General features: G+C 43.1%; 1 protein-coding gene across 12 annotated transcripts in view; it reads right to left on the reverse strand.

The window, feature by feature from the left end:
• LIMS1 (LIM zinc finger domain containing 1) overlaps window positions 1-19256 on the reverse strand; it is a 158399-nt gene that overhangs the window by 22425 nt on the left and 116718 nt on the right. For 9 of the 12 annotated variants that reach the window (XM_044773123.2, XM_070511510.1, XM_070511511.1 and 6 more), the window contains exon 2: window positions 3976-4135. In XM_044773123.2, coding sequence (XP_044629058.1) covers window positions 3976-4135 — 160 coding nt within the window. Of the gene's footprint in view, window positions 1-3975; window positions 4136-8263; window positions 8567-19256 lie in introns of those variants that run through there. The other 3 variants (XM_014829940.3, XM_044773121.2, XM_014829941.3) reach the window with 2 other exon arrangements.

Raw genomic sequence — 19256 nt, forward strand, 5'->3', positions numbered from 1 at the left:
TTAGCCTTGAGCTAATGTCTGTGCCAATCTTCTATTTTGTATGTGGGTCACTGCCACAGCATGGCTTGATGAATGGTCCGTGCCTAGGATCTGAACCCGCGAACGCTGGGCCACTGAGCAGAGAGTGCAAACTTAACCACTACACCACTAAGCCAGCCCCTGAAGAGTATTTCTAAATAATAAGACTTGAAAGTTGAAATGATTCCTTGATCCATGGGCTACAGAATGGATGTTGAGTTAGCAGGCATGAAAACAACATTAACCTCATTGTATATCTCCATCAGACCTCTTGGGTGACCAAGTGCATTGTCAATGAGCAGTTATACTTTGAAAGGAATCCCTTTTTCTGAGCAGTAGGTCTCAACAGCGGGCTTAAATTATTCAGTAAACAATGTTGGAAACAGACGTGCTGTCATCCAGGCTTTGTTGTTCCATTTATAGAGCACACATAGAATAGATTTAGCATAATTCTTAAGGGTCTGAGGATTTCTGGAACGGTAAATGAGCACTGGCTTCAACTTAAAGTCGCCAGCTGCATGAGCCCCTAATAAGAGAGACAGCCTGTTCTCTGAAACTGTGAAGCCACGCATTGACTTCTCCTCTCTAGCTACGAAAGTCCCAGCTGGCATCTTCTTCCAATAAAGACTGTTCCATCTGCATTGAAAATCTGCTGTTTAGTGGAGCCACCTTCATTGAGTCTCTCAGCCAGATCTTCTGGATAACCTGCTGCAGCTTCTCCATCAGTGCTTGCTGCTTTGCCTTGCACGTTTGTTATCGAGGTGGCTTCTTTCCTTACACCTCATGAACCAACCTCTGCTAGCTTCAGACTTTCCTTCTGCAGCTTCCTCCCCTCTCTCAGCCTTCATAGAATTGAAGAGAGTTAGGGCCTTGATCTGGATTAGGCTGTGACTTAGGGGAACGTTGTGGTGGTTTGATCTTCTATCCGGACCAATAAGACTTCCTCCGTATCAGCAATGAGGCTGTTTCACTTTCTTACCATTCATGTGTTCACTGGAGTAGCACTTTTAATTTCCTTCAAGAACTTTCCTTTGCATTCATAACCTGGCTGTTTGACACAAGAGGCCTAGCTTTTGGCCTGTCTCAGTTCTCGACATGCCTTTCTTCCTAAGCTTAATCATTTCTAGCTTTTGATTTAAAGTAAGAGATGTGCGACTCTTCCTTTCATTTGAACACTTCAGAGGCCATTGTCAGGTTATTAATTGGCCTAATTTCAATATTGCTGTGTCTCAGGGAGTAGGCAGGCTCAAAGAGAGGGAGAGAGACGAGGGAATGGCTGGTTGGTGGAGCAGTCAGAACACACACAACGTTTATTGATTAAGTTTGCCGTCTTATACAGGCGTGGTTCATGGTGCTCCAGAACAACTACAACAGTAACAGCAAAGATCACTGATCACAGATCACCATAACAAATACAATAATAATGGAAAAGTTTGAAATACGGCCGGAACTACCAGAACGTGACACAGAGACATGAAGTACGCAAATGCTGGTGGAAAAATGGCACCTACAGACTTGCTCGATGCAGGGTTGCCACAAACCTTCAATCTGTAAAAAACGCAGTATTTGCGAAGCACAATGAAACGAGGTACGCCTGTCCTAGACTAGTTCTGGATAATCCTAACATCTTCTAGAATAATATCAGACGACCCAGGGAGGGTATTTATAGTCCAGAAGGAAAGATGAGTGAGAGGTGGCAGGAGAACAAGTGTGAGTCATGCTTTATTCCGTCCACTCAGGCGCTGCCGGAGCCTGCCCTCTGACTAAGCACAAGTGGCAGGGCAGCGACGGTACCCACACATGAACTAGGAGCTTAGGAGGTGAGGGCAACGACTCCAAAGCGGCAGGCGGATGGACAAGGTAGGAAAAAGAAAGTGATAGAAAGGGAACAGCAGGCCAGGGAAATAACAAAAATGTTTGGGAAAACACAGCCTGCCTTTCTCTTTTGAGGTCTTCTCTATTGTTCCTCTGGAATCTCTCCTAAGGCCTTTGCCATAACTACTCATTTCAATAAACATGTCTTAGATTTGAAAAGAATATGTAAGGGAAAGAATACCACATTGGACATTAGGAGATCAAATGAGGTTCTCATCCCATTCATATCACCAATCTGCTGTGATATCAGGACATTTCAACCTCTCTGGGCCTCAAGTGAAAAGAAAACGTAGAGGTAAGATAAGAAGGGGTTTACAGAGTGTGAGGACTGATGTTCCCTCTGGAGGCAGAGTCTGCGATTCCCTTCAAGGTGCTCTGGAGTCTCCCCTCCTTCCTTCCAGTCCTGGCACCCCTCCACTGTGCTGACTTAGAGACCTGAGAGGCTGTGTCAAGACTCTGAAGAAGCAGGTCCTTAGATCCTTTTACTCGATTGAGTAACACCCCCCTCTCCCTTTCTCTTCCTGCTGCCTCAGCCCCTAGGGATTTCTTTTTCTTCTTCATGAATCTAGTGGCCACTCTCCTTACCAATGGTGGACCCACCCACAAGCTCAGGAGGGATCTGTGACCTTGATGTCTAGATTCACACCCACTGCAGCCCCTCTCCCCTCCTGCGGTTGGACTGCTTCTCTCCTGCTCCTGTCCCACCTCAGCTGTCACTTGCCATTCCCATCCCAAAGCCATCACCCTTGACGGGAAAGAGATTCCCAATACCCAGGGAAGGAGATAGGAAGAACTGAAAGAAAAGAGAAAAAGAACTCCTATTCCTATTGCCAGGGTTTTTGTTGTAGGGAATGTATGTTTCTGAGACACGGTAGGAGCTCAAAAAGTGTGTTCTAGTGAATAAAATGGTGTTTCCTAATGAAAGCTCTTACAGCTGTTTCCCAGAGTTACTTTACTATCCACATAGTAGTTCTGTATTTCAGGTGCCATGACGGCATAAATAGCTTTCCTGCAGGCTAGCCTGGGAACCTCACTCTCAGGAGGCATTGTTTCTATGGGAAAATGCTGTCTGAGAGGCAAACAATTGACTTACTAATGATCTTTAAAAACCACCTTTCCTTCCTCAGGAATGGCTTTTAAAACAGAGAAATTAAAAAATCAAGGCAGAAGAAATCAAAGAGCAGCCATCTTTGGCTGTAACATAATTCTATGTACATATATTACCAGATAGAGACACACATATGAATAACATATAGATACACAAATATGTAAGGACCAACTTGGTAAAAGTAAATGATCTAATTGATCTCTCACACGCACATGTGCACACACACACACACACAGCACTCTTATTTTCATTAACAGCATGCAGTCAGCTTCGCTAGACCAGTCCCAAAAGTAGACTATTTTGTGAAAAGGAGGTTTCAGTTATGGTAAGAATAAAAACAAAGGAAGTGAAGACCACGTGGTAATATTGGAGGATCAAGAAAACCAAGTATTTGGAAAAGAATATAAGACATACAGGAGAGCTAAATACAAGCAAGGTATCCCCCCAAATACTCGTTCCCAAACAAGACCCTCCTTAGAAAACGAATCCATGGAAGTTACCACTCATCGCCTCAAAGCTGTGGAGCAGGTAACAGATACCTTCCTTTAAAGAGGATGTTTAGTGGTCCTCTGAGGAGGCAGGACACAGAGGCAGGAATCAGGAGGTATGTGTAGGGGAGAAGGCAAGTGGGGACCTGGGTGGAGAAGCCAGAAAAACTGTGGCTGAAGCGTATGAAAAGGTTTTGTCTGCTGAGCTGAACTGCTCAGCTCTATGGGTCAAGTCACGAGGTACCGGGGGGGCGGTTCTGAAAGAGGAAGATGAAATAAACAGTATAAATGGTGGGGACTGTCAGGGCATTCCATACCTGAGCCATCACAGACCTGACAAGTACCAAACACCTGGCAGTGTTCCTGCCCCTTCAAGGTAACCTTTGATACTGAAATCTAAAATGAAGAAGGATGCCTCAAACAAGGAAGGGAAGGAGAGGGAGCAGAGGGGAATGGTACCTCTCTGCTCTGTCCAGGTTGACTCACCTCATAGAACAGGCCCTCTGGGAACTGCTGGAAGCACTGAGCACACACGAAGCACTGCTCATGGTACAGCTCGCCATTACTGTTCACTATCTTCTCGGCGGGCGCAAAACCCCCCTTGCAGCGCTCACAAGTGGCGTTGGCAAGGGCATTGGCCATGTTGCTGAAACACACAAAAGACAGGCCGTCACAGACTGTCAAGCTTTTCTTAGATATAAGACCAAAGGACACAAAGAACTGAGCAGCAAATTCTACCTGTTCACAAAAATCGTATTTTATCTATCATAAAGCCCAATTTCTTGCTTGGGTCTTAAGTACTCAACTCAAACTGTTCCCATCTCTTTGTCCTAGTATCTCAGGTTCTGAAAGGGCCTCCTGCTCGGAATCTGCTTTTCTTTAACAATCCTGACAGTCCTCCTGCTAAACATACTATGGCCAGTGCCCACTCTCTATGGGAACTAGGGATAGAGATGAGAGTCAACAGTCAGCCTCAAGGAGCTCGTAAGTAGCTTAAATAAAACATCCCCAAGTCAACATCTCAAAGCCAATTTTTCTCCCTTCTGAGAACAGAATCTAAACTGTACATCCACTGAATGCCATGGCATAGCCTAGTCACTGATCATCCCTTTGGCTATAACCTGTTGAAAGCATCTGCTTAAGTAACTCTTAAAACTAGCCAAGATGCCTTAGTCCTACAATCTAATTAGTAAAAAAAAAAAAAAAATTTGGGCACTAGTATTATAAATATCTTATTATCTATATCTTATTTATCTACCTATTATCTCTAAGTATCTTAAAATCACAGAATTTTACATTATGAAGGTCATTTTACAGACAATGAAATGGAGGTTCAGAGAGGTGGACCAGACTCCAGGTCCCCTGCTCACAAGATTACAACCGAATTGCAATACCAATTTCAAACACGTGAGAGGAGGTGACAGGGGCACCACCACACTTCACAGGTGAGGAAAATGAAACTCAGGCAGTCAAGGAACCAGACAAGCCCAGTGACTTGGTGACTCCCTCGCCAGTCATTTTCCTACACCTGGAAAAACACAGGAGGCATTCAATCAATGGTCCCAAGTTGCACCTACCCACCGTGTAGTTTAGAAGAAGAAAAGCGTTATCATCAAGCATATAACAGATGATTATTTATTCTCTAATGAGCCCCCTGGATTTCACGTCAAGAACTGTTCTGTTTCTGAAAGGCCTTGGAGCGGAGAAGGTCCCCTAAGCAGAGCAGTCAGTGGTCAGCTGTCCTTCATAATGTGGCAAGTTTATTTCAGACGCCCACTCAGAACAAGCTCTCCCTGTGTATCTGGTCCCCTGTGCCACTTCTGACCACCTGGATATTGAAACGATCTACTTGTGAAGTTACTGCCCACGTTCCCCTGAATCTCCTCAATTGCCCCGTGAGGCAGGCAGGATGGGGGTCTCCATTTACAGACACATTAACTGCCTTGTCCCATAGCAGTTTCTGAGTTTTGCTCTTTCCTTAGCAAAAGGGTTTGCACATACCATCCCACCCCAACGGACGACAACTGTGCCTCCTTCCGCCAAAAGATTCCAAAGAACAGTCTTCCTATTTTGTAGCCTTGCCATAACTACCCCATGCAGAAGTACCGTGTTCATAACCCAGTACCCATCAAAACTCAACTTGACTTCATGGGCTTAAATAGAGAATTAAAACGTCACCAAAAAAAAAAAAAAAAAAAGGAAGGAAGGGAGACCGCCTCATTGTTTGGCAAACCTAGCCTAAGTCTCATATGAAAACAAATTTTCTACTTAGTCATCTCAAAGTCACTGTGAGTCAGGCAGAAAAGTCCATAAAGCCCCTTCTTCAGCGGGCTTTGCTATAAGCCTGACGAACTGTGGCCGTTTCAGCAAAACTCCTGGAAAGGTTTGTGCTTCCCCCTTTCTCTTGACCAAAAGCCACAGGTGTCCCTTGATGAAGAATGGTAAGCCCACACCTGCCCCAGCAGTTCTTAGTACTGTTTGAGGATAAAATAAGAAAAAATATATAAAACCACTTTGGAAGCCAGCAGATGCTACTCAAATATAAAGCACTATTATTAATTTTAATCCTCTCAAAAGATTCACCAAATCCTCAATGATTTTAATAGAACTCTAAAAAAGCTGAAAAAGAAGAACATTCTGGAATGTCTTGATTCATGATTACCTAGATCTGTGGTTCTCAAAGTGTAGGGACCACCATGACCCTTTCATGGGTTTGGAAGGCCCTCTCTTTTCAATTACATCTCTGTGGGAGGCCATATTTTCTTTCTTTATTTTATCTAAAATAATATATTACAATAGGATGAATGCAGACACAGATATGAGAAACTGCCCTTTATTAAGACAGATATTAATAAGATTTGCAAAAATGTAATACACTGCCACTTTTCCCACCAACCTTTTGTCATTTATGTTTATTAATATTATTAATGTGTATGAGTTTGTTTTTTAAATTAATAAATATTAAAAATTTTTCTCAGCTTTATTTTCTACTACAGTTAATATTGATAAACAAAAGCTCTCTGGGGAACCTCAGTAATTTTTAAGAGTGTAAAGGGGTCACAAGATCAGCACATTTATCACTGACTTGTTTATACTCATTATACTACAGACTGTTTATATTCAAATAGTCAAACAGAATTAGAAAATAGGTAGACACATTATAAAAACAAGCATGTAAGTTTTTTCCCACACACGGGAAAAATAAACTAAGTTTTAGAGATAATATAATATGTATTTTTGAAGAGGTATTCCTTTTAATAACAAGGAGGAAAAGAAAGGAAACAGAACTTTAGAGGAAACTTTCAGAAAAAAAAAGACCAACAACCTCACCAACCTAGTGAGCTGTTTACACTTCCCTTTCCTCTCGTCTTTGACCCTCCAGCACTACGTACTTTTTTTTAATAGACTATGTTTTAGAGCAGTCTTAGGTTCACAGCAAAACTGAGCAGGAAGTTCAGAGATTTCCCACGTCCCCTCCCCAAACCCGCAGCCCCCTCACAGCGCCCCACCAAAGAGGAACCTTTGTCACAGCTGATGGGCTATGTCGACCTGTGTGAGTACAGTTGATTTCTGCCTTTAATACTATATCTGATAGAAGATACTTTCTAAAAGTACGAATGATAGTTATAGCTGTCAGTTAGTTAGAATTAATTTGCTAATTTTTCAGAAAAGAATTTTCACGACAAAGTGTTGCTGACAAGAATACAGATGTGGGAGAACACAGATATGTGAGCGCCTTTAGCGGACACTCCACCCCTGGCTGCCGTGACTGACCGCGCTGACCGACTTCCACATCACCCGCACACAGAAACCTGAGCCTGCCAGACTCAAGCGCCTCAGTTACCAAAGTACGTGCAACAAATATTCTGGCATTAAAATGCAAAAATGTGTAAATCTAAAAAGCATCCTGAGAGTTCACTCAGTATTTCAGTTATAGTATAATTACAATGGCCCAGTTACTCTTGTTAGGAAAACAAATGTGATCTGTGGCAGTACTAGACAGAACGGATTAACCGCAATAGACAATCAGGTCACTTAAACTCTCCTGAACCCTTACATGACAAATTGGGGATTTATAATAATTTCAAGATTCCAACTTTGAATGAGGTCAATAATCTTACAAGAGTTGGTCTAAATACTACTTTGCACTATTTTTTTTTAAACTGCTAAAACCCATTTAATAATATGAATTAGACTAACTTTTTAGAGTTAATGGCATGTTTTATTTACAAATACATATTTGCTAGTTACACAACATACTTATTTATTCATTCAGTCCTTTAGAGACTGTATTAAGAAACCCATTTAGCCTACTTCAAATTGTTGGTTGTTAAACATAACAAAAATGTGTATCTTTATCAACAGTCTGTAATTCAGTTTTTCACTGTTTCCTTCAACCCGATCCTTATCTATGGGAAGTTTTAGAGCATAAAATTTTCGTATTATACATCCTGACAATGAGGACTTGAAACCTCCCTCTTGTACTACCTAATGAAAGCCTGCTACTCTCAGGAGCCTACTGAAGACAAGGACATGCCTCCTCCTACTTGAAAGGTGGCATTTTCCTTCATATCTGCATTTCACCCCCAGCAGTCTACAGGAGGGGTCACCCACCTGCCTGCTGACGCAGCCCGGCGGCAGCAGCTCCCCAGCCCCCGACCCTCAGTCACCCTGGGAAGCCCCTGCTGAAAGTCGAGCAAATAGAACTGTAAATGGCTAGTGCCCAAGAGGACTAGATGTGGAAGAGGGGAGTTCCAGGAGAGGGGACACTTACAATTTCGCGTAAAAGTCACAAAACTCCTTGTAGACTTTTACGTCACTGTGCCTGCGCTGCAGCTTGGACACAGCCCTCTCGTCTTCATTGCCATTCGCCTGGTGGACACTGTTAAGGGCTGTCTGGGGGATTTCTTCGTTCTCTGGGATGACATAGGGGCGCGCCCTGCCCGGGAACGCCATCTGTGGGTGCTTGAGAGCTCGGAGCCCAGGGCAGAAAGTAGCGGGACAGGAGGTGGAAAAACAATATCCAGGCGCCCCTGCTTCCCCGCCAGGGTCACTCCCACTGTTCCCACACACGTCAGCCCCAGGCTTGCCAGGGTCGCTCCTGGCCCTTCACGTTAAGAGCTCCAGCAGCAAAGCAGTCAATGGGCGTGACAGTCCTGATTTACTGAGGTATTCTGGAAGCTCTAGAAAACATTCCACAGCATGGTGGCAGTCCTCGCTGGAGCGGCCTTCCCGGCAGACTCTGTCTACAAATGCTACTCCAGGGACAGAGGACTGCTGGGTAAGCTCCCAGAGAAAGAAATAGCCATGTCCCCTGGGTATCTGTCCCCAGGCTTCATCAACACTAACATCGTGCTCTCAACTGTGGTGGGCAGAGGAATCTCCTGGAGAGCTCGAAGAACACCCCCAAGCAATTCTGTGTTTCTAACAAGCTGTCTGGTGTGGTCAACGGTGCTGGCACACTCTGAGGGGCATAATGCCCAGGGCATGCTTGCCAGCTATGCCCTAGGCTGCCTTCCCCTGGGAGTCTGAGAGTTCCCAAAATTAAGAGCTACGTTTGACTTTTATTTATCCTAGTACTTGGCACATAGTAAGAGTTCGACACTGTTCAATGAATGGACACATGAGGAAATAGGAAAGAACTGGAGTTTAGTTAGAACTCTTTCTATTTGACCCCGCCGAATTCTGTCTTAGGGGAGTCAATGTTCCTTGGTCTTTATCATGACTAAGGATGCCACTGGCATTCTGCTATACTCACTCCACACTACTGCCGTCATGTAACAGTATCAGCTGTGAAGGTGATGATGATGCAGTTTCACTGGCAATACAAGGGTTCAGAGTCTTCTCAAGTTTCAGCCCTTTCAGCACCAACGTACCACCCCACAAACACCAAGGTACCAAGGGGCACTTGAGAAAGGGAATCTTGAGAACAGGTAAAAGTTACACTCACCAACAGAGCAGATCACACCAGACATAGGAGAGCCATGAAATCAATAGCAAATAGATAAAATGTGGCTGAGGCTCTTGAGCCCTAACTATGAATAATGATGCCCAAGTGTTAGTAAGTGCTTACTATCATATCCCGATAAGGTAGGTATTATTTACAGATGAGGAATAACTAGTAAGTAGGTGAAGACAAGATTTAAACCTACGTAGTCTGATTCTAGAGCCTATATTGTTTACTATGTGAGAAAATGGTTAAAGATAATTTCTGGAGAGCAAAAGAGGTTAACTAGAAAAGATCAGGTAGTGGATACAACATGGTACTAGAAACAGAAAATGAGATCTAGTCTTCTCACTCTGAACCTTACAGAACTCAGAGCACAGGTCAGAAACTCAAAGGCTGTGGATCCTGCCCACGTCTGAGGCCTGTGGCTTATGGAACAAGAGACTCACCGTTTTTTAATAGGAAAGAAACACCCTCATGTTTAATATTTTTTTAAATGACCACGGGGAATAGAGAGAGGAGGCAGCAGGCATGGAAACACACACACACTCGGACTCTGAGACCAGAAGCACAATGCACTGAAGTAGTTTAGGTGGCATGGCAGGCAGTGCGGAGCCAGACAAGCCTCCGGCCCAGAACACTTCTTCCCTCTTAACCTGACTATGTTCTCTCTATTCACACTTCTACTTTACCTAAGACACTCCTCTTTCCAAAACTCAAAATCAAACTTTATTTTAATTATCTTTAAACTTCTCTACCTTGGTATACAGGGACTCAGTCCATGAACATAGGGACTTCCCCTCCCCGGGGAGAAGGTTCTAGACAATGACTTGATGGTGAAAAAGGAGGAAGGAGGCCCACCACCACTATGTCTCTCAACAATAATCCTCCCAACTTGCCAGTTTACTATTAGCTTTCAAATAGAGTTAATTTATCCTGCATTAAAAATAAACAAGGGGACAGCCCCGTGCGCGAGTGGTTAAGTTTTGCACGCTCTGCTCCAGCAGCCCAGGTTTTTGCTGGTTCGGATTCTGGGTGTGGACCTAGTGCGGCTCATCAAGCCGTGGTGAGGCAGCATCCCACATAGCAGAGCCAGAAGGACCTACAACTAGAATATACAACTATGTACTGGGTGGCTTTGGGGAGAAGGGGGGAAAAAAAGAAGGTTAGCAACAGATGTTAGCACAGGTGCCAATCTTTAAAAAAAATAAAATAAAAAATACTTTTTAAAAATAAATAAATAAAATAAACAAGACTTATATTACCTTCTCAAAGAGCTTAAATGAGCTGCTCAAAGTCACACAGCTAGTAAGTGGAATGTCCCAAGTTCAAATTCAGACATCTGCCTCCAATGTTGTTGTTTGTTTGTTTTTTACCTCTTTGTAAAATCCATCCCTTACTGGTGCTTCCAGGAACTGATATATTTGTCCATGCTAAAGAAAAAAGCTGTCAGGCTCCACTTCTTTATTTTCCTTACCTTATTCTCCTTACCATATTCTTTACATTTCTTAAGCCATACTAGTTCTAGTGATTTCAAATCATGTTCATTATCCTGCCAGAAACATGATCAGATCCAAAATACTCAGCCACACTGAGGTAATGCTACTTGGAGACACCAACTTACAGGGCAGAAGCCCTGTAAGCACAGAAGCTAGCCCTGTAAGCACAGAAGCCAGCACTGGGAGACTCCCCTTTCCCTTCAGTTCATACTGCATCAAGGAGCGCTGCAGACACGTCTCTACCTTTTCGCCTCTCTTCACATGCCAAAAATGTAACCTCCATGGGGGTAGGAACTTTGTCTTGCTCGTGCTGGTGCCTGAGAGTCATGAAGAGGCCACCACTTTGCAGATGCACAGTAAATTGTATGTTGATGAATGAAGTGGGGTGAATAATCCATCTACTTGATCTAGCAAACCATGGAAACAACGAAAGCAAATTAGCTACCAGTCTGCTAAGCACTCTGAGTCAGCAGGAGATCTAAAAATGTAACTATCTGATTTACTTCATAACTGGTTTATTTCTACCAGACAGAAAAGTAGAACTAAGAAAAAGCTAATGGCTCCTGAACATATGACACAATGAAGTCTCTTTTCTGCCAAGGAATTAAAAATAATGTGAAAGATCTACAATCGAATTTTTAACTTTTTATTTTGAAATAATTATTGAGTTGCAAGAAGTTACAAAAATTGTACAGAGAAGTCCTTTGTACACTTCATACAGTTTCCCCAATGATTACATCTTCTGTAACTGTAATACGATATCAAAACCAGGAATCTGACATTGGTACAATGCATGTGTATAGGTCTATATCATTTTATTTTACAAGATTGGCCCTGAGCTAACATCTGTTCCCAATCTTCCTCTTTTTGCTTGAGGAAGATTGTCACTGAGCTAACATCCGTGCCAGTCTTCCTCCACTCTCTGTGCGGGGTGCTGCCACAGCATCGCCTGATGAGCAGTGTGTAGGTCTGTGCCTGGGATCCAAACCTGCAAACCCCAGGCCACCAAAGCTGAGCGCACGAACTCAACCCCTATGCCAAAGGGCTGCCCAAGGTCTAAGTCATTTTATCACATGGGTACATTCATGTAACCATCACCCCATCAAGGTATAGAACTATTCTATCACCACAAAGATCTCTCTCATGTTATCTCTGATAGTGACACCCACCTTTCCCCACCCTGCCATCCCTGACCCCTGACAACCACTAATCTGTTTTTCATCCATGTAGTTGTAATTTAGAGAGTGTTACTGCCATGGACTGAATATTTGTGTCCTTCAGAATTCACACGGTGAAGCCTATCCCCCAATGCGATGGTGTTTGGAAGTGGGGCCTTAGGAGGTGAGTAGGGTTACATTAGGTCATGAGTGGGGCATTAATCCCTCAGAATGGGATTAATACCCTTATAACAAGAGGAAGAGACACAGAGGACTCTCTATTGACCATGTGAGGATACAGCCAGAGGCAGCTGTCTACAAGCCAGGACGTGGATCAGACACCATGATCTGCTGGTGTCTTGATCTTGGATCTCAGCCTCCAGAACCCTGAAAAGTAAATATTTGTTTTTTTTTTTTGAGGAAGATTAGCCCTGAGCTAACTGCTGCCAATCCTTCTCTTTTTGCTGAGGAAGACTGGCGTTGAGCTAACATCCATGCCCATCTTCCTCTACTTTATATGTGGGACGCAGCATGGTGTGCCAAGTGGCACCATGTCCACACCCAGGATCCGAACTGGCAAACCCCAGGCTCCCGAGAAATGGAACGTGCGCACTTAACCGCTGCACCACCGGGCTGGCCCCACCTATGGTATTTTTGTTATAGCAGCCCAAACTAAGACAGTTACATAAATGGAATCATCAGGATGTCACCTTTTAAGGTTGGCTTCATTCACTCAGCATAGTGTCCTTGAGATGCATCCAAGTTATATATATATATCTCAATAGCTTGCTCCTTTTTATTGCTGAGTAGTATTCCATGGTATGGACATAACACAGTTTGTTTAACCATTCACCCATTGAAGGAGATTTAAGTAGTTTCCAGTTTGGGGCTGTTGTGAATTCAGCTGTGCATAAGTTTCTGTGTAAATCTAAGTTTTCACTTCTTTGGGATAAATGTCCAAGAGTGAAATTGCTGAGTTGTAATGATAAGCATATGTTTAGTTTCTTTAAGAAACTGTCAAACTTTTTTCTAGAGTGGCCATATCATTTTACATTCCCACCAGCAATGTATGAGAGACTCAATTTTCCACATCCTTGTCAGCATTTGGGGTTATGATTATTTTTTATTTTAACTGTTCTTATAGGTGTGTAGTTTCAATTTTTATTATGTATATGTATTAAGTTTATATACATGCAGATTAGTACAAAAAGAAGTCAGAAATATCATTCCATTAGATAATTGCATGGACAAGGAGGAAAAAAAGAGTAATAAATGTATTTGGGAAAAAATTCAAACACTACATTGAGTTATTTGTGACAAGTAAAATCTTTTAATAGTTTGTGTGTGAATGTATGTGTCCTCCTAATCTTAACTGTCCCTTTGATGAAAGTAAAGAGCTTACTAAAAGAATGATTTGATTCTTGGTCAACAACAAGATATTAGGTTGAAATTAAAGCAAAACTGTTTTTGGTCTGTGTTTTGTTTCCCCCAGTGGCCTGAGTACAGCCGGCTCATGGTTCGTACTGCTGACAGAGCCACTAGAGGACGGAGCTCAAACAGAGGACACTCCCTCACCCCCACCGCTCAGCCACTAAATTGCTCCGCACCATCAACTAAGTCGGTTCTATGGTGTCCTTCTGCTAACTCACATTAGCGCTGGAAACTTACATGTATTTATTTTTTAAAGTATGCTTTTTTGGTGAGGAAGATTGGCCCTGAGCTAACATTTGTTGCCAATCTTCCTTTTTTTTCTCCCCAAAGCCCCGGTATATAGCTGTATATCCTAGTTGTGGGTCATTCTAGTTCTTCTGTGTGGGTCGCCGCCTCAGCATGGCTTGATGAACAGTGCTAGGTCCACGCCCAGGATCTGAGCCTGCGAACAACTGGCTGCCAAAGCAGAACATGCAAACTTAACCACTTGGCCATGGGGCTGGCCCCAGAAACTTAAATTTAAATTTAAAAATTCTCTTATCTCTTTAAGTTATACTATTTAAGAAATACTATATTAAGGGGAAGCAAGCAGGAGACCTTCCATTTCTTTTTGGTTTCCTCTATTTCCAGTGAGGACTATGTTAATGAGGGTGCTTGGCACTCAGTAATCCTAAACAGAGCTCTTCAATAAAAGTCACCTGGATATGAATCAGTTTTATGGTCACAAGTATCACATATACTATGTAAATATTTTTAAAATGTTTAATCAATCAGCATAACAGCATTTATATGGATATTAAGACAGATTTGTGGCTCTGTCTCTTTGCTTACAATTTTGCCAGATCTCATTTTTCCCTCCTCTCCTTTCTTCTTATCACCAAGGAATATCCTGGAAGCTGGGAGAGAGAAGGGAAGCTGAGGTTCTAAAAGAAGAAAAGATGGGGCATGAAAGAGCCCAGTCAACTTCCATCACATATCTCCTTCCCATTAGCCTCTCCCTAGGAGCAAAAGACACTGACCAGCTGATTCTCAGAGAGAAAGTGTCAGGGAAGAGAAATTGTTTGCACCTCACACATGCAACTTATGCTGAAACAACAAAGGAACTAATACAGTGAGGGTTCAAAGTGAGGGTGTTTTAGGGCTAGTGGCAGCACGAATGGGCTGTTCTTCCTTTAGCAACTTTTTAATTAATGTCTGTAGCTTCTTAAAAAGTAAGTGCTTGCATTATTCCACTGTTTACTTACTTGTATTATTTTACATCATGACTGAACAAATGGAACTTTTACTATGTGCTCATGATGCTCAGGCCCTAAGGGGGTACCTAAGAAGTGCCTGTTGAATGAATAAACAAGAGAATACAAGCCTCTGTTTCTGTGAGTATACAGTGTAGGTGGGGACACAATATAGGGACATACATACATGGTTTCTTCCATTATTCAAGCATGTAACAATGCAGATTTCTGCCTCAGTGCCCAGTGCTGAGTGAACGAGGCTGGCTGTGTGCCCTAGCACCTGAAGAAGGGTCAGTCACCATGTGGCAAATGAAAGGTTAGGTGGCACTCTTGGCCCAAAAGGACCACAGAGGAGAGGCAGCCGGTCCATCCCTCCTGTTCTCCAGCTGCCTTAGAGCAGAGCTAAAAGAAATGTGTGTTATTTTTCAAGGGAGTAATTTGAGGCCAAACAAACACCATTGCTCAAGTTTTATATCTAGGCATTGCATTACTTTTAAACCATTTTTGACAATAATGTCACTCTAAGAAAGTAAACAATCCTTTAAACAATCCTTTTAGACTACGATTGTAACCATGAGAAAAATATTTATTTTAATTTCCTTGATTGAAATTACTGCTAACACTACAGTGGCAGCAAAATACCTCTTGAAATAGGGTGGGAGGCTGCATTTAAAAAATATCAAAAAAGCCAGTTTTGTCTGAGTAGTGGGCTGTTGGGCGTTTTGGCTGAAGAACTAGGGTTTCCCGAGGCCCGTGACTCCTTAAGGGTTCTTCCCAAGAGGTCCTATAATCTGATTAACCCTCCTCATCACCATGGCTAATTTGGGTCTTTGGGAGATCCCGCAGGACAGGTCTGAACCCCAAACATCCCTTAAATCCATTCAGAGTAGAGAGATTTCTATTTCATAAACTCAACGTTTTCTGAGCATCTCTGTGTATCAAACTCTATCACCTACTGACTGATCTACTGTGCAATGTCTTAGTCTTAGTCTGTTCAGGCTGCTATAAAAAAATACCACAGATGTGGCTTATAAACAACAGAAATGTATTCCTTACAGTTTTAGAGGCTGCATGCCCCAGATCCAGGCGCCAGCACGGCGGTGTTCTGGTGAAGGCCCTCTTGCGTTCACAACTGGCACCTTCTCCGGGTCCACACATGGTGCAAGGGGCTGGGATCTATGTGGAGTCTCTTTTATAAGGGCACTAATCCTGTTCATGAGGGCTTCATCCTCACGACCTAAGCGCCTCTCAGAGGCCCCACCACCTAATACCAGTTTCACCGTATGAATTTTGGGGGAACACAAACATTCAGACTATAGCAGGCAGGCTCTGAGACCCAGCTGAGTGCACCTAATAGCTAGTTAGATGCCAAACCACACACAGCATATCTGATGTTAAGGTGACCACCCCAGGGTCCCGTAAAGAAGGCTGCAGGGCTTCAGATTCTGTCAGTCCAGCTAACTCTGTGATTACAGCCAAAACAAATTCCAACCCCGACACAATACACAGCCAAAGATAAATACCTACTTATAGATATCATACCAAAAAACTGCTATTTCCAGGAGCTCAAACACTTAAAGTCTGGATATAATCATGAGCATGGCTGCCAGAATCCTAAATCAACTTTTGAATAACTAGTATTTTTAAATTAAAATTCCCTCAAAGAGCAACAATTAATTATATGCATCACTACCAAATATTTCATCTATGTGGTTTTTTAAAACCAAGGTAAACATTTTGACTAATTGACTCTAAAACATGGGACTTTGACATAGGAAGAAGGCAGGGCTAATAAATGTTTCACCCCATTCCACAGATAGATTTATGTATGTGGATGGCTAAACACTCAACAATAACTACTAGAAAGAAGCTTCTCCAACTTCAGTCCAAGGCTTCCATGAACACTTGTTGTTACGAACGCCATCGAATGGATTCCTACTGCTAATGGCCCTGTGGACAGCAGAGTGGAGCCTTGCACAGTCTTTCCGTGACACCCTCTCACCTTCCGATGCTGTTATCAGACAATGCTCCGCTGCTATTCATGGAGTTTTCATGGAAAATTTTTTGGAAGTGGGTGGCCAGGTCCTTCTTCTGAGTCTGTTTTAGCCTGGAAGCTGTGCTGAAACCTGCCCACTGTGGGTGACCCTGATGGTATTTGAAATCCTGGTGGCATAGTTTTAAGCATCACAGCAACATGCAGCCACCACAGTATAACAAACGACAGACGGGTGGTGTGGTTCCCCAAGCAGGAAATGAACCCAGGCCATGGCAGTGAGAGTGCCGAATCTTAACCACTAGGCCACCAGGGCCGGCTGCCATGAATACTGGATATTCAAGTTGAGATGTTGGTTGAATTACCATATGGCAAAATGAATTATTTTCACGGTGATTCTCCTTCCTACTCAAATGGAAACTTTAATCTGATTTTTCCTTACTACTAAAAACAAAATAATCATGATATGCAAGCAAAAATAATGGAGCTGGAAAGTTCTTTCTCATTTCCCAGCTATGAGGACAAATGCACTGTGTTGTCTTTCAACAGACAGTGAGCAAAGAAACAAAGGTTGGCCAGAAAAGGATATGGAGTTGCAATGAATATGCCATTTTGCCTTATCTGTTAAAATTGTTTCCTAATCCTTGACTGCATAGGACCAAAGAAATTACTCGTTACAATAGGGACAAGAGAGTCAGAGAGAAATAAGGTCCACGCCTACTCACACCAACTTAAAACGAAGAAAACTGCACGCTTGTTACCTGTTAGCACTTGTGCTGCTCACTGGGACCACAACCAAAGCTGGGAAGATCCTCTTCACCTTTGTCAGAGTAGGTTAGAGACTGAATGAAAACTTTATCCCCTAACAAAGATGGAAAGAACAGACTGCAATGATCTCCCTCCACACCATCACCATCCTTCCCAGGGCCTCCGACTCGTCCCAGCACTCAGAGCAGTCCCGCCATGACAAGCAGGTGGGAACAGAGAAGGCCGCATCTGAGCATAACACCCTTGGAAACGAACCTACCTGAAAGCGAGAGACGATCATTAGTGCCGGAGATGGGGATTTACAGAACCACAAACCCTGTGATATTTTAAGAAGTGGGTCTGTATCCCTCGTAAGGAAAATTAGTGAAACACAACTCAACCTCAAGCTGAAAATTTTCAGGAAAGTAAACTAGCAGGCACACTTTTAGTCTTAAAATCAACAGTTAAAATACAGCGTTTGTAGTAAAAGAGGATGAAGTAAACATTCCTCCTCTGGTGTCTGAAGGAAAACTGTCCCGCTTCTCGAAGCCCACAGGCAGAAGAGCGGCCACTCAGGAACCATCGGGTAGAGCGCACAGGGGGACAGCAAGCGGCTGTATGCTGCCTCAGGCCCAGAGGGCCTAGACACTAGACACATCCTCATAGCGCTCCGCAGCTCAGAAACCCTCTGCTCGCAACACGCACAAATAGCTGCAAATACACAGTTCAGTTACTCAGTCTTAGCCAATTTAGTAACTACTGACAGACTACTTAGAGGCCTATTTCTTGGTTAGTACCTCTCTCTGGACGATCTTTAGAAAAGTTTTCCAACATTACCCAACCAAGAAGTACCCATCCACAAAAGACGCAAGTGTGTGAAGGATACGGAGCTTAGGGAAGGGGAGGGAGAGAGACTAAAATAAAGGTCGTCACAGCATCCTCTCCTTTCTCCATGACACTCTCTCTAAGATTAACAGGTCTAACTTTATCCAGAGATATTCCGAACCATCTGCAGAGAAAAATCAACAGAGTGCAAGACTTGGACACCTTCCCCTCATCACTCAGACACAACAGAGCTGACTCGCTGCCTGCAACTAGCCACCTAGTCTCTACCAGATGAAGACATTCTCATCACATGAGGCGACCCACCACAGAAAGAAAGACACAAAACTAGACTGAGAAAGCAGCAGAATATGTAGCAAAAAGGCAAAATCATTAATAGCAGAAAACCAAAAAATGATTTGAACAATGGGGCCACCTCAGTTTCTGTCGCCCCATGTGTGAAAGTGCGAGTACTCTGGGACAGGATCACTGAATTGCAGTGTTTTGTTGGATAAGTTGAATTCCCATATCCCCATCAGCTCAAAAAGTAATATAGTTTATTACAGAAAATTTACAAGAGGCAGAGAAGAATCACGCATATTCCTGCCATCTGGTGATAAGCACTTTAACCTTTTGATCTCTGTTCTTTTTAAAATACATGTATGATTTTACATACAAACAGAATTGTTGCAAGGCGCTCACTGGGCACCCTGTTCAGTGGATAAGGAGTGGGTGAAGATTTAACACTGCGTTCCTCACCGCAAAGGTGCTCCTTACCTCCTCAACAATACCATGAGCCACTGAACATAAAAATTCCATAGTCTTCATACCAAGCACCCTCCCCAGGAACTCAGACAACTCAATCTAACTCATATCTTTCAGCACGACTTTCTCTTCTCAGAAAAAATAACTCACTAAACTATCATCACTGCAGTCCGA

Source organism: Equus asinus, chromosome 6 (genome assembly GCF_041296235.1).
Source record: "Equus asinus isolate D_3611 breed Donkey chromosome 6, EquAss-T2T_v2, whole genome shotgun sequence".
NCBI lineage: Eukaryota > Metazoa > Chordata > Mammalia > Perissodactyla > Equidae > Equus > Equus asinus.